Genomic DNA, 22,322 nt, shown 5'->3' on the forward strand with positions numbered 1-22,322 from the left:
TGCCCTAAAGTTTTCATCTTTTGCCTTCAGTGCCTTCATTGAATTTCATGGAAAACTGACTTGGATTTTATATTTCTTAGTATGTACTGCACTGTTTGACTGGGGTGCTAAAGATGACAGTTGTCATTATATGATGGAAATCCTGCCGTTAGATTTGCAGATACCAATGATTGGGTGAGAACAGATGAATCTGTTGGTGACAGCAACACAGTGTTGCAGTTTTCAGACTTTGTTTTCCACTCACTCAGTTAAACTGTCATTATTCATCTGAATGATTGATTTTTATTTTTATTATTTTATTATTTTAACCTGAACCAGGGATACTAACGTAAACACTCCATACATCAGTATCTCTGGGGTGAGTTTTTGGAAACGTGTCAGCTTCTCCGTTTCTCACTCCATTCACTTACTTATGACCTTGTAAATAAGACGTGTCAAACTCAAGGGCCAGAGGCCAAATCCAGCCCGCCACTTCATTTTATGTGGCCTGCGAGAGCTTTCACGGGCTATGGCTGAGGTCCAACTTTTTGCTTGAGAAGGTTCCTAAATGGGTGAAATGACCCAGAATTATCTCAGCGGCAGCCATGATAAGAGCTGGTCGAATTCTCTAAATGTTAAGGAGCTTCAGTGCCTCCTATCTTATCTCCTTTAGAAGAGGAGACACTGGACCTTCCTTTACGAAAGGAAAGGAGAGAATGCCATCCCACAGTTCCTTGCAGCATAAGTGTTTAAAGCAACGCACTGTTGTAGTTTCACCACGGCAGATCCACAAACATGTAAACACAACAGACCATGCAGGTATAACAGATATGCCCTAATTCTTCAATTGAGGCATAGGATCATTTTAACATCATATTCTGACAAATTACTATACGTGTAAGGTTTATTTTCCTGATTATGCACTTATGATGCCTCCTAGTGTATCTGTAGTAAAGTTACAGCCAAACTCCTGAAAGCATGTACAGCAGAAGAATTTCTGATTAAAGCCATTTTAAACAATACTGCTGAAAAAGAGTTTGAGGTTATTAGAGGACAAAGTGTTATCAGTTTTTTCATGTGAGGTTTGATTTGAGGTTTCATATTTTGCTGAAAGCTAATTAACCAGTGAGTACTACTGTGAAACTCTATGAGGCATCTGTTGATCTCTTCAATCGTCTCCCAGCCCGAGTACACACACACAGACACACACACACACACTGGACCTCCCCTCCTGAGGGCTGCCTCTAAGAAATTGAGGTGGACATGAAATGGAGAGTAATTTACTTCCACTATTCTGTCGTCATTCTGACTGCATCCACTCTCCATTCCATTACACATCCAACACTCAGTGGAGCAGCTGACGAACCCATCATGCTCGGCTGTGTGAGGAGCCTCTGGAATTCTGGTTGGTTGGAGGGTTTCCTGTCATACTGCACTTACACACATCTTTTCAATGTATGTATGCATTAAAGGAATAATTCAACATTTTGGAAAATTTGCTTTTTTTTGCTTGATAAAATCCACCACTCAGTACCTATATCTCACTAATCAACATCTTTTTGTTTTGTAACTACAAGTTCTAACATGTGCCTTAAAGAGCTTAAGTGCTGGTAGGAACCTCCAACAGTAGCTGTTTCTCATGCTACGCTAAGATCAACAATTTCCCGGCTGTTGCTTGACATCCAGCGTACAGACATTATTATTATCATTATTATTATTGCTGCTGAACTGTGGACATTATATGTTGCAACACTAGTATTTGATCCCACTTTCACTTGTGTAAGCCTACCTCTCTAAGTGATCTAACACCTTTAGAAGTTAACACAGAGTTTCTGTGAGTAGAAGTCTGACTCACTCATATAAATAGAGACCATTTCTAGGCATAAAACAATACAATGACCAACCATCTGTCATAAATACTTGCAGGTCACACTAAGCCACAAATCTGGGCTCAATTTGGCTGATCTCTGACCATCAACTCCAAATGACAACAATGTCTATGATCCCTCTTCTCTGCTGCTGATGGTCTCTTCCTCCCTCCTCTCCTCAGTGTTCATTAAATTCAGTCCTCACTAACACTGAAATAAACCAGACTGTCTTTAACAGGCTCCACTGTTTCCACAGTTGAATTCTAGCCCAGTCTTTCCTCTGAGAACACAGTGAAAATACATCATCTGACTGAAGTAGTTAAAAGTGGACAACGCCAAAAACACATGATACATGTTGGTCAAGAAAGAGAATGGGTCACCACCAGTAGTTGAACTGAGCTGCCTTTGAGCAAGGCACCAAACCTACAGCTGCTCCGCTGCTCAATGTCCACTGCTCAGTAAATGACAGTGTGGCATCAGCAGCCTCTGTTACACAACTGCCAAGCAGCTTCATGTTGTTTAGGAAATTATTAGATTTTAAAAACTGACCTGTCCTCTGAGGATCGTTTACATGAAACCAGACTGAACTGAGTGCAATAGGAGGTGACAGATACTTGTCTATGTTATGGTGTATTTGTGCCACTGTCACAGTTAATTGTTTCCAGATCTGAAATGATAATATCAAAGTATCAACAAGACAACTGTCAAATCATATAATTTCTTTCTCTCTTTTTCTCTGTCTTTCTTTGTTCTACAGTAAGTGAATGGATGGATGGAGCTTCAGCTGAGGATGACAGCAGACACAACTGACTGTAAACCTATTCTTACTCCATCATAGAAAATCAAAAAGATTTACCTTGTGAGTCTTTGCATCACGTCAGCTTCCTCCAGAATCTTCTTCAAACCTGAATCTTTCTTCACAAAATAAGATGCTTTATTTTTCTCTCTCTGTTGTGCATAAGAGTGTGAGTGTGTCATGGTAGTCAGTGGTCACAGCCTGGTCAGCAGCATAACTGTTGTCTACAGACTTCTCACTCAGTGCCTTGTGCTTACTGAGCTCTGTCACACCTACACAGACTCACATAGGAAACAGCATCTGTGCCTTCAAAATAAAAGTCCAATGTCACGTCTTCAGCTTAAATGTTCTTTATTTCTGGGTTGGGCTCAATTTCATTTGGATCAAAGACACACTAGAAAAACAGTAAATACTCCCATCACCACAGCCATGCATCAGTCTGACAGCCGCTCTTCACCAGGCCCAACCGCTGTTCTCCTTCAGGGAACAGAAGTTAGAGTCGGTTGTGTTGGCTGCGGCTCAGGAGGTAGAGCAGTCGCCCACCAATCAGGAAGGTCGGTGGTTTGATTCCTCCTCCTCCAGTCCGCATGCCGAAGTATCCTTGGGCAAGATACTGAACCCCAATGGTGTCATCGGTGTGCGAATGTGTGTGTCTGTGCTAGAAAGCACTATTGTATAGAACAAGTGCTGTATGAATGTGTGTGTGAATAGGGATGAATGTGATCTGCAGTATGAAGTGCTTTGAATGGTCGAAAAGCGCTATATAGATACAGTCCATTTACATTTAGAGTCAGAACATGTAGTTCCCTCTCAGCTGACTGACTTGGTACAACACATTATGGGACATGTATACACACTCCAACACTCTGATGCATCATGGACCCAGCAAAAAGAATAGACTGAACAACTAAAGGGACTGTTACATTGGTAAATGTGCAAAGAGGATCAGCTGGCTGTGGTGCCATTTAAACACTGCCCCTGGCCGAATACACCCTGACACTGTAGTTTAGTCAAGATCTTTGTTGTTGTAAGTTATGATCCATGAGAAACTGGCAAAACAGACCAGGGTTCAATCATTCCTTCACAGAGGCGCACACAGACAGATGAGACAGATACCGTGGACACGTAGCTGTTCCCACTCACTCACTCACACTTTGTTTTGTGTCTGTAATTCACAGCAAGTTTACAAAGTCAAATAGTTAGCACCTATTTTTTTTATCAGTTGGCCTCATGGTCAAAATACATGAAACCGGAACAGTCCCCTTTTTATTTTATAGATAAATATAATACATCGGAGATTGCAATGATATATGTACAGCCAAACTGGAAATCCCAGATTTTCATATCAGTAACCTGGTCAGCTTATCTTAGTGAGGTGAAGAGCATAAGTGCTGAGGGATTTAGTGGAGTGCAGGGCCTGCATATACAATCTGTCATACATGATAACAGGTGATTTGCCTTTAAGATGTGAATGGAGGTGTTTTCAGTCAGGCCACACATGGGAATGACAGCCCATGTTTTATATGTTGTAACCAAGTGAACAAACTGAAAAGGAACCAAAAATATAAAGTCTGGAGCATGGTAGTTTTATTTTAAAAACGGTTAGAGGAAGTCTAATATTGTCTATACTCCAGCTTGACACTTCATCCCCAGCGCCTCCCAGCAGTCTCTGCCTTCTGTGCACTGTAGTCCCTCGGTCCTGTCATGTGTCAGGGAAGAATGACGATTCCATTTCATTAATAACATATAAACAGGAACAACCAAGAGGGACATAAGAGGTCCAAGCAACATGAGAATTGCTTTCATTCACCATTTATTTACACAGCAAGATGATGTTAATGATTATCTTAATTGAAATCCTGGTCACTGTACACGACAACCCAGACTAGCTCCTAAATAGCTACAGTTACTGTAGACTGAACATTAGCCAGTCAGGCTGGGTTACCTGCTGTTTGCATTTTCTCTTTATGATAGCCTGTGTTTCCTGCCACTGTCCAAGAATATGAGTGATTAAATGTGAGACAGTGAAGATTCCACCCCTGATTGGAAGTATTACTGATGCTCCTTGCACACACTGTACAGAATATAGTAACAAATCAAGAACTAATGTAACTTTAGGAACACCTGCACACCTGTTCATTCATGTAATTATGGGAGCCTCAGTTAATGTTTACATCCAATATCAGAATGGAGGTGGGAAAGTGATCTCAGTGACTTTGACTGTGACATGATTGTTGGTGTCAGATGAGCTGGTTTGAGTTGTTCTGAAACTGCTGATCTGGGATTTTCACATACACACAATAGTTTATTCACCAAGGAGCCAAAAAACAAAACACACATACACAATCACACATTGGCATATATCAACTTATGTCACTGTTGCCATCTAGTGACCGAAAGTGGGAAGGAGGCAAACTTACTGATCCAAGTGCCAACTGTCTTTTAGTAAGTTACTGTTGGATAATATACTAATAATATCCATACATTATCCATACCACTTATCCTGGATCCAATCCCAGTGAGAGGCAGGGTACACCCTGGACAGATCACCAGTCTATCACAGGGCCATATAGAGACCAATATATAACAACCGTTCACACGCACATTTACACCTAATAACTAAAACTAATAATAACTGGTGTTATGTGAAACTAGTCCGAGAATAAATTGAAGTGAACTGAATTCAAGATCTGACATCTTCCTCAGGTGTGTACTGCTATCGTTTTCTCTGACATTTTGATATTTTACTGATGGTGAGATGAAGCTTCATGAAGAACATAAACAGGCCAGCAGAGTGGTTTAAGAAAAAGTTAATTTTTTGATGCCTCATGATGACAGCCTGACATCTACTGGCAAGAATGTAAAATACAGAATATTTATATTTGTACATTACAAAATGTATTACTATCAGTCAATTTAGGGTCAGGTTAGGGTGAATAATCACTGGGTCTTTCTTCGAGATCTTATGTACTTAGTCAGATGTTGCTCCATAATTTGAACTGCCACCAAGAGCAGTCACATGGTACAGATGAGAGGTGGGGCTTTACACATCATCATTTTCATCATCCATCTAAAATGATACATTAATTGATAAGTGCTTCGGTCAAAAAGCTTGAAGTCCCAACCTCTCATGTGATATCATTATGACATTTAGGTTACTATTCACGCATAAATATCTAAATGACTGTGAAAGAGGGTTCATTGTTGGGGCACAGATGGCAGGAGTGTCAGTCACAAAGACTGTTCAACTAACTGGTGTTTCAATAGCAACAGTGACTGAAGTGATATCTCCATTTAGATCTATGCGAAACTTGTCAGTAAACAGGGTTAGAAAACTGTATTCGACAGCAAACATTTGATGAGTGCGATGCTCGAGCATCAGTGTGAAATGTAAAGAGGAACAGGTGAGTAACTCCTCCTCAGGTGGCTGAGAATGTCAGTGCAGGACGTGATCAGACTGTGTCAGTAACAGTCAGCACATCTGAGAGCTCAGCATCAGCACTGGTCTGCAAAGATGTAGAAAACACTGATGTGGTCAGATGAGTCTTCCTTCACCATATTCTCCACAGGTGGGTGAGTGCATGTGTACAACCAAGAGAACAGTACAAGCCTGAATGCTAGACTCTTACAGTGATCACCAAATCTCAACCAAACTGAACACCTCTGGGAGATTTAGGAGTGACATATCAGGCATCGCTCTCCACCACCATCATCAAAACACCAACTGAGTGAATTTCTTCAGCAAGAATGGTGTACATCCCTCCAGTAGAGTTCAAAGACTTGGGAGAAGCAATGAGGGGCAGTGAAGCTGCTCTGGAGCTCAGAGGCATGCATTTTAACCCACGGATTTTCTATATTAATGTAAAGATTGTCTTGTACACTGAAGTTGTGTCAGCTGATGCCGGAGCTCAGGACAGAAAGTCAGTGAGATATGGACACTGTGTTGTCACTTGACTGAAGCAGGACATTGCAGATAAATTTGGTCTGATAAAATGACAGAACAGAGTATGTAATCTAATAAAGGGACCAGTAACATGACATACTCACTGTAATTGTGTAACTCTTATCAAAGCATACTATGGCGATCCAACTATAGTTATTGACATGTATGGAGTTTGTGTCATTTTGATGTTTTTTGTATGTTTAATAGTTGAAGTAATTCTAAACATCTATTTTGATGTGCATTATTTTTTGGGAAAAGTGACCACATTAAGTTTTTTACTTACATCAAACTCATCAGTGGCTCTGAGCTAAAATGTTTGGTGTCAGTGACTTGATGAGATATCCTAATGTTTTGCTATAGAACAATAAACGTTGGCAAAGCAAGAAAAACAGCATTGATGATACAAATGACTGAGTAGGTTATAGCAGCAGCTGCTTGCTAATCTCTCAGGTCTAATGTTAGCAGGTGGCACAGCAGGAGAGATGTGCCTCAGGATCTGCATCACATCATTCCAATCAGCTGCAACTAAACAATATCTGTGTTTGCTCTGAAGACATGTCTATTGGATTATTCTAGTAGTGTCACAGGCATTACATACCTACATACTGTGATGTGCCTGATTGCTAAATTACAGATGGCTGTAAAGCACAATGTCAACATCACTAACCTTTGGTTACCTGGGTGGAACATAGTTGTGACGGCACAGTGGCTACAGCTAAATGCTGGACATGGTGAGATTCATGACAAGTTATTAACTTCTCTTAATCTCTGTAAAATTAGCTGACAGAAAAACACTGAGTGAGCTGGCATTCATTCATTCTACTTTCAGGATAACACAGAAAAGCCTTATAGACATTCAGACAAAAATACTCAATACATCAGCACAGCTGTTTTTGTGGAGCATGACACTGTAGTTCTGAAGCTATGGGGGAGATACTCACAGTGGGGTGGGTGGGTTCATTCTAATGTGCCTGCTTCTTACATAGGAGGGAAGAGGCAAATCTGAGGGCTTGTCAAACATCAACAATATTTTCTGACATAGGCAGTCCATAAAAACACACTGAGTTGTCTCAGTTCACAGTCTGTGTGTCAGTCGTCAGAACAGAGACCCAGATCTGTATGCACAACACTGAAAGGGGAGTTTTTCCTAATGTATAATTTGCATTATTTACTTTTACAGCACAGACATTCAAGATCCTGCAACTGCAGAGCTTGGCAGTGTTTCATGGACAAAGTATGAAGTACTCCAGAGGGCAGAAGAATGAAGACCTTTGTGATGAAATGCCCCTGTACTTTATATAGTCAGAGGTTGGGAAAGGAATGGAAAACTTCTCCCCATTCATAAAAGAATGTACAAGTTGTGTGCTTGTTTGACAGTTTGTAGGTGGTCATGGTGTCATACAGGGAATATATTTTTTCCCTGAACAGATGAGTGCTGAGGAGTACAGACATGACAGTCTGCCATGGTGTGGTATACAGAGCCCAGAGCAAGAGAGGGTTCTGGTGTACCCAAAGGCAGACTGCTAGGAGGCTTAAGGGTAATGAAACAGAGTTATTGCCTCCTTACACCAGACAGAGAGTGTTTGTAAGCACACGTTGTGCTGTTTTGTGATGTAGAAGCTATAGCTCACCTGTGTGTGTGCGCGTTTCAGGTTGTTTAAGTATTAATGGGCTGGTCTACTTAAATACAAAAAAAAAAAAAAAAAAAAAAAAAATGCGCACGACAAACAAAACAAAATGCGCATTGATCGTTATAGGCACTATGTCCTAAAAATTAAAAATAATCTAAATTTAATATTTTGTTATTACATATTAACAAGGATATTGTCAGACGGCGGACAGGGTCGAAAGTGACAACGCGCAGCTTCTATTCAACCATTCAAAGTGAAATTATTCCAAAGCCATTCCACATCTTTGCAAAATAGCACCCGGTGTTGGTAGAGCACACTTGTGAGCTGGCTGATCACCACGAAAATGAGTTTCTGTCTGTAACAATAAAATGTTAATCTGGAAAGCGTTACTTTCGATCCGGTTCTTCCATATATGGATAACGTTCACTCTCTAGTGTAAATTCAGTAATATACAGTACAGTGCAGCACGCCCTGTGTAGGCACGAGAAGAGTGTCACATCCCAATGGGGAGGACAAAGCGGTGTCCACGTTGGAGTTGAGGCAGCAGAGAGGGTTTCTTCTCTCCTCGCCGTGCCACTAGATCGTCCGGTGTTTGGTGGCCTACGTGCCTGTACATGCCCAGCCTCTACAAGCAGTCAGATACGGCGTGACCCTTCTTGGTGACCCCTGTTACATACTGCATATGGGACAGATACCGTTGTCACTGAACGAACATCAGATTTTGTTCCTCTGACCGCCCCCTCCCTTCCCTCCGCTCAGATTGTCGTATGTTGATGACGTAGAGGTAATGGCCGCTCTCGTTGTGCTGTGCGGGGTGTTTTATTTTCTCTACCACAGCGGATAAATACAACGTTTAATATTTATTGTAGCCTGTAGAAACAATATCAGCTGGAGAGGAGAGTTCTTAACGAAGCAGCGCCGTCTTAAACAGCTCCGGGTCGGCAAGGTGAATGAAAATGTGTGGTTGTTAGCCGCTAGCAGAGTGTAGCTGCGCTTTTAGCTTAGCTTCAGGGTAGTCTGCATTGTTAATTGAAAGACGGGCTAGTGTGCTACGGTGTCCGCTCATTGCTAACGCGGCAGATTCCGGCTTGTTATGCCCTTTACCCCACTAGTTCATTTGTTTATATAAGTTAAGGAGGATTTCCCGTTCAGTGAGGGCAGTGTGCTTGTTGGTTAGCCAGGTCTCTTCGTGTTGTTAAGTTATAGGCCTTGTTGCCAACTACCGCGACCCTGCCATTAGAAGTGCTACTAGTCATTTTAGGGTGCAGGTGAACTTATGTAATACTTACAGATTTTGACATGTTGTCTGCTTGGTTATAAATAAGTAGGTATACTGTGAAACCCTCAAGAGACATTTGGAATTTATGAAGTTTTAGCTCCTACCGTGGGCAGCTAGCTTGGCATAAGCTAAGGCTTTTCTTTGCTGTTGAAAACTGACCCCGCCTAATTCTGATATAAAGTGCTTTTACAGGTAAGGATATTCTGATATCTAGCATTTAGGTAGCAGGTTTGCCAGTTATTCTTGGCTCAGGCAATGTCCAAACATTTAGAGTTCGCTTTTCATATATTACTCAGTCCAAAATATGTTGTTCTGTTTCTTCTGGTGCATTATTTATATTTTGGCAAGAGACAGCTGTATTGGTCTCTTAATATTCTGAAATCCTACCCGTCCTAGCATGAAACCTGGCTCATATGTAAAGATATTCATTTGACAGATTTTGACCTGATGTGGGGTTCATGATACAGTAAAGCATAAATTAACTACCAAAGTTTGGGCTCATTTGGCATGTTACTTGTTTACTGTCTTAACAGGCTATTGTTTTTCTGTTTACACCAGAATATTCTCTGATGGATTCTCCTGAAAGCCCTATGCAGTCCCCTCAATCTCCTGAGGAGGAGAAGGGCCTTTCTGACTGTGACCTGCTGGATTCTTCTGATGAAGAGGAGGACAGGGTCATCTCAGGCAGTGAGATAGTCCATGAAGAAGAAAATGGAGGGATGGTTATGGAGGACAAAGAGGAAGAGGTGGTGGAAAGGCGAGGAAGAGGTTTGGAATTAGAGGAGTTGGAAGAAGAGGACGAGGTGGTCCCTGATTGTGCCTCTGACCCAGAGGATGATGAGCCTGGAGGGATTGGACAGGAGGATGAGACCATTGTCCTGATGGAGGGGGAAGAAGACGTTCCACAAGGGGGCCAGTTGGATGGGGAGGAGGAAGAGGAGGAAGGGGATCGAGTCATTGACACCCCACAGTCTCCAGACTCAGAGCCAGAGCAGGTCAAGAGCTTCACTGATGAAGACACTGGAGAAGACAGGGAGGAAGGATACAGTGAGTTCAGAAAGGACTCCTCAGCAGAGCCTGCTGAGATGGATGATGATGAGGAAGACAAACGCAAGGCAGAAGAGGAGGATGAAAGGATGAGAGCTGAGGAAGAAGAGGGAAGAAGAGCTGTTGCCGCTAAGGAGATGAAGGACGACTCTGCATCTGTTTCCCGGGAGCTGGACGAGCATGAACTGGATTACGATGAGGAGGTCCCAGAGGAGCCTAGCATCCCTGCACACGAGGAAGAGGAAGATGAGGAAGATGCAGAGGAGGAGAGTGAGGACAAGAGCAGTAAGCAGAAGGAGAAGAAGCCCATTCTCCCTCCATCTCCTAAAAACAGTGACTCCAGGAGAACGAACGACTCCAAAGGGCCAGAGAGGGTGGGCAGAGATTCCTTCAGAGACAAGAAGAAGGATGAGGATGATGGAGAGATTGATGAAGGAGAGATTGACGTAAGTGAACATGATTTGGCTCGTAGTTATGTTGATCAGTGTGAGGTGACTGGCTGGGTGCTGCTGAACAGAAAAAATGTTGCTAATGTTGCATACTCAGAACTTTACAAGTTGTTCTCTGTTCTGGAATGAATCCTAATATTCATTTATACATAACTTGCTGTTGAACTTGCAGGCTTCAATAGACTGCTAGATAGGGCTGATCGACTTTGGGAAAAAATCTAATTGCGATTTTTCTGACAGATTGCGATTTGACTTGTGATATTATTTTGAAAGTCAAGCTTCAGTCCAGGATTCACTATATACATATAAAACATGTGATGGAGCATTACAATTTAAGATATCATTGAAATATTAACTGCTCTGTGAACTAATCCAAGGATGAGAATGAAAATATATGAATCCAAAATGTGTTTATTCTAACAATAAATGGTGTAGAACATACACATAATGAACCATAGAACAATTCTCACAAAATAAACAGCAGCACTAAGTTCGCTTGGCTTCTTGACAAGCTCTATGCAGTCTCATTTCTAAATGGAAACGATTCTCTTGCGTTTTCATCAGCTTCGATAAATGACAATGCGTGGTTACACCGTGTGATTCAGAGCAGTAAAAATAAACCCTGGAATGTTAAGACAAATAATCCAGAGGAAAACGTCGCTGATCGTAGTAAGAACCACCCTACTGTGCTCATGCCGAAAAAAAGATTAGCTGGTCCATTCTACCATTTTCTCTTTTTCCTTCTCGTCTCAACCCTACATTTTGCAACTTTGTAATATTGCTGCAGCGGCACTAATGTTCATAGCAACAAAATGTACATAGCGGAAACACTGGCACACATAAAGTTGGTGTCTTAGTCATAGCTTAGTTAGCACTCTTGCCGGTCTGCTGACACAGTTTTAACTCGTCGTAATAGTAGTAACAGTAGTTGTCGATTTTGCTGTATCTACTCTCGCGACTAGCATACAGCTGTCAGCAAGAAGAACTAACTTGACACCGCAGCGGAGAGAATCGGAATGAGCCACACTGCCTGCATCACGCTGTCGCTCTGCCCTCTGTTTTTATCTAACTACAGTTAGTTTTATGGTTTGGTCAAGACCAGGGGTCTCATTTGTAACTATTGTGTATGTATAAATTATAGATCCACCTCCTTATAAACATTCAGACCAGCAGTTATTTATACTCGCGATACATAAAGAAACTATGTTCACCTATCATACTTTTCAAATAATACCTTTCGTTGGGGGATACCACTGAGTGACATGATGATTTTGTCAGACGTGAAGGGTGAAGTGATCAGTCTGACTGCTGTAAACATGTAAGTACTGTGGTGATGCTTGTGCGTAATGTTGCATGATGGGTGCACTGCTGGAGGACTGTGATTGTAGAATTAGGAGGGAACGCAAATTCAGGGACCACAAAGATTTCCTGGCCTTCGATGGTGACTGGTTCATAATACAATTTAGATTCCTTTGAGGCTGCTCTTGGATTTATGTGTTGAACTGGTTCCAATACAGGTACCACCCCAGTTCAAATACAGGTAGACTACTAACGAATCTGGGGTTTTTGGCAACCTGCTCTCACCTGCGAGAATTAGCAGGTGTGTGTTTGATATAATTAACAATATAACTTTTTGCCTAAAGCCTCCTGTGGGAATGATAGAATTGTTCAATGCCTGTTTCCACTGACGTGAACTCAGGTGTTTCTTTGTCCCCACCTGTAGCAGAGAGGCTCTGACTGAGGGATGCGATTCTTGCACTCGCTGCCATTTTTAGCTTTTGAGCATACGTACACTTTTAGTGTGGATCCTATGCGCTGTTTTATAAATGAGACCCCAGATCTGGTTGTTAAGTTTACATCCTGTTTCTCCTGCAGTGCTCTGTGTGAGAATTCTGGGGCAGCTAAAAAAGTGTTACTCATCCACTTCTGTGAGGTTCTTCCCGAGTGATGCATCAAATATTTTGCCTCTGTACCTTTCTCTTTTCTATTTTGATTATTGTTTGCTCAAGACAACTATGCTTGTTATCCACTCGTATACTCGTATACAATATATAAACTTGCAGAAATGTGATGTCTTCAGCTCAATTCCCCATCCCCTCTTCACAGCTGGATGGTTTCAAAAAGTCAAACATGTTAAACTTAGCAAATTGTTGTCAAAGACCTAAAAATCAACACTAATTGTATGCAATGGTTGTAGTTGAAAGTTTGGTTGTGATTGGTTAAAGTGGGTGGACGAAGTGTATGTTCAAAAAACAAAATGTAGCAAAACCAAGGATGCAGTGACAGTAAATGTCTCAGTCTAATATATACTGTACAAACCACATGTCCTAACTTGACAAATATGTGATAAAAATATGTGACTATATTTGACAACATTCCTGTGTTGATCACAGTAATATGTTCTATCTGTAAACTGGAAATTTTGGTGAATATTTAAACTTTTCACTGGCTCATTTCTTACAGACCTCTGTTTTAGTAAACACTCAGCATATGAAAATAAAACACACCTAGGTCAGGGGAAGCCCTGATAGTACTGGGGATATGGGGCTGACCACGATCCACAAGGCCTGATTAAAATTCTTCTGGAGACCTTTGTTCCCTGTCATCGTACTGTTTCTATCTGTTGTCTGTTGTGAACTCTTTTCTCATGATGAACTTTATAAGTTGCATAGTGCTTACTAGGGCTGTTCGCGATCTCGATTCAGAACTCTATGTGATCTCATTTCTAAATGACGATCCTGCTGCATTTTCATCAGAGACACCCGCTGCATCAAAACAAATGCTCCTGTCTCCCTCAGCCAATGACAATGTGCCATTACACCACTTGATTCAGAGCAGCAGAAACTCAAATAAACCCAGCGAGAATGAGTGAGTGACAGCGGCTAATGACAGTGTGAGGCCAGACGTTGTGTTGGACAAATAAACACGGCTAAATGAATCCAGAAGAAAACCCCGCTGATGGCACTGTGGAGAAAAAAAGATTAGCTAGTTAATTTTACCATTTTCTCTAGCTTTATCTTTCAGCTCAACCAGGTATTCTGCAACTTTATAATATTTCAGCAGCAGCAGCACTATTATATCTTGTGTTCTGCTTCTTCGTGTATCAGGTAAATTAGTGCAAAAAACATGTTGAAAAAAAATTGTGAGAGAGAATTGTGATCTCAAATCTCAGCAAAAAAATCATGATTCTCATTTTTTCCAGAACCGTGCAGCCCTAATGCTTACAAAGCAAACGTGTCCCTGTGAACTGTAAAAGCTGCTTATGGCCTTAATTTCATCTGTTTCTGACCCCTCTGTGACAGCATAGCATCCTATACTGCTGATAGTTCCTGATTTGAAGATCAGGACTGTATTGTCCTTATTCATCATTTTTTACTCCAGATATATTAAATTATGTCATATGCCTGCCCTAGAATACTGAAATAATAATAAGATGGTCTGCAAATGCCTAATCTTTGGCATGATTAGTAGGAAGGATACTTACCATTTGTCTGAATTTTCAATAAGATGCTTTATTTGTGATGATTTTCCTCATGTATGTGTGGGCAGGATGATGACCTGGAGGAGGGGGAGGTCAAAGATCCCTCAGACAGGAAGATCAGGCCACGTCCCATCTGTAGGTTCTTCATCAAAGGTGAGCAGATCCTACCACAGAGCTTGTCCCATATAGCAGGATGGCTGATATTACTGGCTGCTTTAAGCTAATGATGGACATATATTAGTGTCTGTGTACACAGTGGTAAGAAAAAGGACATTTTAGAATGACCTGGTTCTGCTTTAATTGATCATAAAATGTAATCTGATCTTCATCTAAGTCACAACTATAGACAAACACAATATGCTTAAGACAACAGTTATAATCTTTTGTCTTTACTGAACACACCCATTAAACCTTCAACATCCACAGTACTGATGAAAAACAAAGTAAGTGAAGCCTTGGACTTAATTACTGGGTGAACTTCAGTTCAGCTCTCCCAGTAGCTGTGGATAAGATCAATGTTCAGGAGGAAGTTTGGACCGTTCTTCCTACTGAGTTGTTTCAGCTCAATAGGAAGAACAGATGTCTGGTGTGAACATCTCTCTGAGCTCAGTCCACAGCATCTCAGTTGGGTTCAGGTCTGGACTCTGACTATAGACACACTGAGAAACTCAGGAATTTATTTTCACCCCGATGATGGTGAGCTGTTCAGACCCAGAGGCAGCAAAGATCTGGATCATGATGCTCCCTCCACCCTGCTTCACTACTGGGATGATGTTTTCATGTTGGTATGCAGAGCCCTTTTTTTAATCATCAGATGTAGAGCTGTATGTTCTTCACAAACAATGAAGCAGCAGCTTCCTCTGGGGTGGTATCGCGGTATTCCGATTACAGCTCTAAAATGAGTTATTTTGAAATGGAAAAAAAAAAAATTCCATTCAACACAATCGATTTTATCTTTAAACAACACAGAATATTTGGAACATTTGTAAACATGTATGTTAAAACAAAATAATAATTTAAAAAAAATTAAGTAAATGGAGTCCAGTTCTGTTATTTCAGTGTTGATGCACATATGGCACGACACGCGGGCTCTCTTCTCTCCCTCTCTTTCTGTGCAAGTCACAAAAACAGCAAGCTGTTTCAAAAAAGTGATTTTGAACACATGTACACAATGGTGGAAAACTTGAATCAAAGTATAGAAGTGATAACAAGACGTGATATCAGCCACATTTAATTATAGTTTAATTAATAGTTTAATTAAGTATAGTTTAATTATAGTAGTACAATAAAAGCACTAAAATTTGTACTTCTCTGCTCTTAATTAGTTAGTTAGTTAGCTAGCTAATTGTTATCAGCCACAGTACCAAGCGATGATGCTAGACATGCTAACTGTTGTAGCTGTTGCATACATTAATTTCAAAATAGCATTGCCTTGAATTTGGCGTTTGGGGGGAAGGGGGGCTGATACCGTAGGAACAGTATGATGGAAAATATTTGTGGTTTGACTTTTTCAAACCGCAGCATACCTTGAAACTGGTAACCGGCCCGTGCCCAGTCTAGTCTACTGATGAACAGAGATATGAACCAGCTCCAGTGATTCGTTTAAGCCTTTAGCTGTGACTCTTCTTCTTCACCTCGCTGATCTGTGTCTGAAGACTCATCTCAGCTTGACATCCTCTTCTAGATGACTGTTAATGCTTCATGTTAATCAACAGTTCTTCAGTTCTGTATCTTTTGTATGAGGCCTGGTTCACATCAGCAGATTCTTCTTGTCATAGTGTTTTTATCAGAGCAGCTCTAACCCACAGCTCCAGTCTGTTTCATTGACCAAACTCCAGGTTTGTTAACTCCTGATCTTTTGTTGATGTCATCAGCTGATGGGTTCACATACTTTCTCCAACCTGGATAAGAGCAATACAAGGATTTGTGTGTTATTAGTCAAAATAGATTGTTTGTTCGTTCATTACTGTAACTTCCAAGAAAATTTTATGCGTAAGTGCAGGTAATTCCAAAAAGTTCACTTACTCCTCTTGCCACTGATAAGTAACAAGTAATTGCAGTGCCGCAGTGGCAATGCTATGTTACAGGTCATTTAGTATCAATGTAGCCATTAGATAGTTTGTCCAACAGAGAGCACTGTTTATTTCTCAACTGTAAAATGTCCCACCAAGTGCATACAGTATCACCAGGATCTTGTACCAAAGGCTGACTATTGTCAAGTAGTCCGTTCCAACTTTGCTCCATTACGATTGAATCCAATATAATGAACTAAATTCTTAAACTGTCTAGGGGATTTGTCATTTTCTGTCTGACATTTTCTAGAAAAGCAATATTAGAAGTAGTAGTGGTATATTGACAAAAGAAGATGATGCCAGATTACCTATTATCTAATGATAATTACATGACTGTTATCTATATAATTGATGATGTGCAACACTGTATCATTGTAATATTTGTTTTGTTTTGTTTTTTTGTTTTTTTACAGCTCAAGTAAGGAATGCTGCTGTTTGCTCTTGTAATGCCAGTTTCTCTAAAGCAGGGGGAGCTGTTGTATTTAATTTATTTCTCCACTGCCCTTCAATAATAAACTAGGCACTTAAAATATTTACTGAACATGATAGTATGAAGGTTGACCATTGTTTTATTTATTAAAAGTCTTTGACTATAAAATACATAAATCTGTATGCAGCACTAATACTAATTTCTCTATTGGTATTGTGTGGAGTTGGAAATTTTGTTCTCAACTTTAAAATGATTTGCAACCTGATATCATTTAGGATATCTCATGTTGACACTTTTCATATTCTTTCATCCATGATTGAAACCATATTCAGTGTCTAATTTGGCTTATTTAATGAACTTAAGCAATATACATGAAATCATCTTTCCCTCATTTCAGTGTACTAATTATTTTTTTCTTACTCTGGGTAATATACGCTGTATTATAATTTGTTTCCTCCAGGAAATTGTACCTGGGGTATGAACTGTAGGTTCATCCACCCTGGAGTCAATGACAAAGGTAACTATTCCCTCATCAGTAAACCAGACCTCTTCTCACCCAATGGAGCACCGCCTGGAGGACCACACCCTCTTATACCCAATAATCCCTGGGTATGTCTCTCTCCTATTTCTAGGCTTTTTTGTAGAACTGATATGACAACAATTATTTTTGCACTTTTATTAACCAGTAAAACAAGTGAATCTTGTCTGTATGCTTTTGAGAATCCTGTGCACAGATGCTGTAACATTGTTATAAAGATCTGAAAAAATAGATTGGGGTACTAAGTTTCAGGAACTGGATCTTTGCCACCTGCAGTTCATGGACACTATCACTGTGAACATGTGTGCAAATATAGACAAACTAATATTTTTTTAATTAAAAAAAATTACAAATTAATTTGTCACTGTTTCAGGCTGGGCCTGCAGTGGAGGAGCTTCCTCCTCCTCCTCCTCCAGTGGAACCTCCTGTGGAGAGTGCCTGGGAGAGAGGTCTGAGGCATGCCAAAGAGGTAAACTGTCTCTTATAAGCCCCTTTTACACAGCCTGTTGAAGGCGGGAATGTCGTAGTCACAGAGCTGAATCAACATTTGTGTAAATGGGAGAGATGGCACGGTGGGACAGACATGACTGAAGCTGCTGTGTTACCCATCACACCTCTGATTCTACTGTACCAGCATGCTGTCTAATTAAGCAATATTAACCAAGAGACAATAATTGCAATATTACACTCGAGGATGTGCTTTAACGTCATTTGAGCACGACAGTGATGCAGTCAGCGAAGCGCCTCGGTCCTGACCGCATCACTGTCGTGCTCAAATAACGTTAAAGCACATCCTCAGTGTAATATTGAAATTATTAACCAACAAAGTAAAATGTGTAATCAAAATGTTGTTCATTTGAGAAGCAATTTGCTCTCAAAATTAAAAGGTTTTGGCAGGTGTTTTTCTTGTTTCCATGGAAATACATAGGGGTCTGACTAATAACTGGAACACAGTCAGTCACATCAGTAGACTCCTATGTGTAATGGAACCGAGTTTACCACTACAGCAAATAATCACACCCTTAGTAACGACCTAGCAACAGAAATGATTTTCTAGTCCCAGATGAGTGAACTGGAGAGTCTCATGAGCTGACATAATTAATTTACTAGCTATTAATGTACCATCGTTTGTCAGCTGTCTATGGAATGTTACAGAAACTAAATCAACAGCCTACTGCACAAATAAATGCTCTACGCTTTATCAACCACATTATAACAAAGATGCTGCATTTTTTTACTCACACAGATGTAGCTTCTGCAACCACAAACTTTTACATGAATTTTAAGTTATAGCACCGTGTCACCGACACAGCTGATGGAGGAAGCCGGGGTGCTTGTGCCGAGGTCTGCAAACATCACTGAAGTGCTCAAATGACGTTAAAGCACACCCTCGATCTTGTTGTATAATAGTTGTATAATCTTGCGATTATACAACTATTACCAACAAAGTAAAATGTATATGGCGGAGTAATATTTTTAGTGATGAGTAAGGTGTGCTGGTATGCTGATTTGAGCACATTCTAAAGGTTTTGTTGACCAATCAGATTGCTTGGTCGGAAGTACTTGTTGTATAATTAGATTTTCTGTAATGTTTGTATGTGTATTGAAGCAGACAGGCAGACAAAACCCTTTACTTGGTTATGTCAACAAGCTGTTTGTTACCTGTCTTCCCAAAGCAAACTCAATTGCTGTTTATTAGACACACCTAGGTAAATGTGACGCAGTCTAATAAACAGCCTCTCAGTACATCCTTCACCACAGTGATATTGTTCAGTTTTGGAGGATGCAATTTGAGGTGCTGTTGAGCTGTATTGTTTTATACAGAGAGCTGCTTTTGTTTAATTAGCTTTCCACCATTTATATAAATGGGGTGGATGAAAAAATAAAAACCTTTTAGTATAAACACACACATTAAATTCAAGTAATGACTAGGTGTTGTAAACACATGATAGGAAATTAACAACACACGGTCTCATTAAAAGCAGCAGCTGAGTTCAACATCTAGAGTTGTTTGGACACAGTTGTCTTACCTCTCATCACATTGTAAAATTTGTACATTTCTCTATGGTAAACTTCCCCTTTGCTGCTATTTGGAGGTACCAGTGAGAAGTTACCTACTGGTTGTTACATAGATTCTTCTGGATCTGTTTTTTTGTCCCATAGGTGCTGAAGAAGGCCACCATCCGTAAGGAGCAGGAACCAGACTTTGAGGAGAAGCGTTTCAACGTGACCATCGGAGAGGATGAAAGAGAATTTGACAAAGAGAATGATTTCTTCAGAGAACGCAGCTACCGCATCATTAGAGAGTATGTCCTGCTCACGCTGAACACAGTGTGTCATCAGCTGAAACTAGGACACCGTGTCACTGATGTAAAGCACCTGCCTCACATAAAACCTCTCCACAGTCTCACTTCGAGCTCAACCTACAACAATATAATCAAGGATCTTTTATTAATGTGTGTGGTTACTGTACCACAAACACTTGTGGTTTCTTTTTTCTGACTACAAGTTGATGTTAAAATTACCAGCACCTCTAGCCCTTCCACCACTTGAATGGTTGATGGAGGCATAGTTTTGTCTGTTTCTTAACGTAAATTGTCACTTCCTCATAATTAAAGTTATGTTTGACACACTATAGAACACAGTATTTATAGTAAATAACAGAACTGAAGAAATACTCTGTCTGAGATTTGAACCTAGGTGTGCCACCTGTCACTGCTCCACCACCTGGGTCACAGCTTTCTGTCAGCGTGAGGACTTCGTGAAGATGCTGTTAGCTGCTCCAGTTTCTGTATGAATGACTTGTAAATAATCCAAATATAAATGATTTGTTTTCCTCCTGTTTTTCTCTTTCAGTGAAATGGACTTCAGAGATCCTATATATGGGTAAGTGTTGACTAACTTAGACAGCCTCAATTAAACTCCCAACATGTTAGTTTTCTGTTCCTTGTCAGAACCAGAATCTTAACATGGAGGAGCATGGTGTAGATAAAGCACAGTTATAATGCGTGGTTTCTGTAAAACGCTGCATGCTTTGACACGCTGATGTCATATCTTGTATATCTGAAATCTTGTGTGTTTTTTAATTTTGTAAAATGTCTTCTGAGAGTTTTTAAAAACACCATAGGATAAAAGGAAATTACCCTAGCAGAAGCAGGTTATCTAGCCCTGTGTGTCTAATAAGCATCTAAGTAACCTGAATGAGGTATCATACAATGTTACAAATGTGTTGCCCTCTGCAGTGACCCATATAATGATCCATACTATGACTATGAAATGGAGGCCCTTTGGCGAGGTGGCCAGTATGAAAACTTCAGAGTGCAGTACACAGAAGCTCCTCTTCCTTACCATTACAGTGTGAGTATCTTCCAAAATCTGCTCAAACACGTCACTAAAGGTTTACAAAGTGAGTCAGCAAAGAACCCGTAATAAAGCAAGGGTGTCTTTGCCTAAAGTCTGGTGTCATTTCTCAGCAAGGCTTTAACACAGGCAAACAGCAGCTGAAATAATACCTTTGCAGATATTGTCTATTTATTGTTTATTTTGTTTATTTTGACTCAATCTTACATACCTCACCCTGTTGCCAGAAATCATCACTGAAGCATGAAATGTATATTAGTCTGTGGCTAAAAATATTCCCCATCAGTCACTATTTACTCTCATTGTAGCAGTATTTGCTTTTTTTTAAATGCCTTTTTTAGAGATGAAACTATATATTTATAAGAAATGATGGGCCTGAAGCAGAGTGCCACAGTCAGGGCTGGGATGTAGAGTAATCCCAGTTAGTTTTCTGTGTGAGTGCCATTATAGAAACTTTGTCAATAAATAGCATGGCTTTTCGCTGGAGAAGTGTGTATATCCATCTCTACAGGAACGTGAACGTGAACGTGACCGTGACCCTCAGGAACGGCACCGGGACCGGGAGAGAGAGCGAGATCATCGTGAGCGGGAACGCCGGCAGAGAGAGAGGGAGAGGGAAAGAGAGCGGGAACGTGAGAAAGAGAGAATGCGGCGGAAAGAAGAGTGGGAGAGGGACCGGATGAAGCGGGATGAGAAGGAGAGGCCGAGGATGCGTCCTCCTCGAGATGCCAGGGAGAAGAAAGATGAGGACAAACTGAAACCACACTCTCCACTAAGCTTGCCACCCAGGTAAGTGAAGTTTCAGCTGACTTTGTCTAGGTTGATTGTTCTGTACAAATTTTCAATATTTATTTGATACATCAGAAAGGCAGGACAGGAAAACCCAGTCTCTAGGATTTGTGGTTTTGTTTGACACTAAAATGTCTTTAGAAGCATTGGGTGTGATTGATACAGACAATCCAGGGCTCCGTATAGAAGCAGCACTTAAATCATAACATATAACACAAAACATTAATATTTTTTCCATCTGACTGTCTTATTGATAAAACAAGTAAACAAAGAACCCGTTCTCTGCCTCTTCCCTCCCTTTAGAGCACATAGGTTCCTGCCTTTGAAACAGAGGTGTTCATTTCCAACAGACGTTATTTCGAGGCACTGTACATTAAGAGCAGGTCTAAACCGTGCTCTTTATATTACAATATTTACAAAGAGAGACCCAACAGTTCCCACCATGAGCAAGCACTAGGCAACAGTGGCAAGGAAAAACTTCCTTTAAGAGGCAGAAACCTCGAGCAGAACCAGACTCAGGGTGGGGCGGCCATCTGCCTTGACCAGTTGGGTTAAGAAAGGGGGGGTGAGGGAAAGAGAACATAGCATGCTACAGATTCCACGTAGTGATGTATGTAATATTATTAAAAATGATAGATATAAAAATAATAATGACAGTTA

At 40.6% G+C, this 22,322-nt stretch overlaps 1 protein-coding gene across 5 annotated transcripts in view; it reads left to right on the plus strand.

Annotated features, from left to right (window-relative positions):
• The first annotated feature begins 8,971 nt into the window (after positions 1-8,971).
• The window catches only part of zc3h18 (zinc finger CCCH-type containing 18), a 35,042-nt gene continuing 21,691 nt past the window's right edge, over positions 8,972-22,322 (plus strand). For 3 of the 5 annotated variants that reach the window (XM_018704031.2, XM_018704035.2, XM_051073643.1), the window contains exons 1-9: positions 8,973-9,688; positions 10,055-10,989; positions 14,542-14,626; positions 17,436-17,584; positions 17,887-17,982; positions 19,677-19,819; positions 20,370-20,399; positions 20,756-20,870; positions 21,385-21,662. In XM_018704031.2, the coding sequence (XP_018559547.1) occupies positions 10,066-10,989; positions 14,542-14,626; positions 17,436-17,584; positions 17,887-17,982; positions 19,677-19,819; positions 20,370-20,399; positions 20,756-20,870; positions 21,385-21,662 (1,820 nt within the window). In that variant the 5' untranslated portion in view covers positions 8,973-9,688; positions 10,055-10,065. Of the gene's footprint in view, positions 9,689-10,054; positions 10,990-14,541; positions 14,627-17,435; positions 17,585-17,886; positions 17,983-19,676; positions 19,820-20,369; positions 20,400-20,755; positions 20,871-21,384; positions 21,663-22,322 lie in introns of all 5 variants that reach the window. The other 2 variants (XM_018704036.2, XM_018704032.2) reach the window with 2 other exon arrangements.

Source organism: Lates calcarifer, linkage group LG10 (genome assembly GCF_001640805.2).
Source record: "Lates calcarifer isolate ASB-BC8 linkage group LG10, TLL_Latcal_v3, whole genome shotgun sequence".
NCBI classification, from domain to species: domain Eukaryota; kingdom Metazoa; phylum Chordata; class Actinopteri; family Centropomidae; genus Lates; species Lates calcarifer.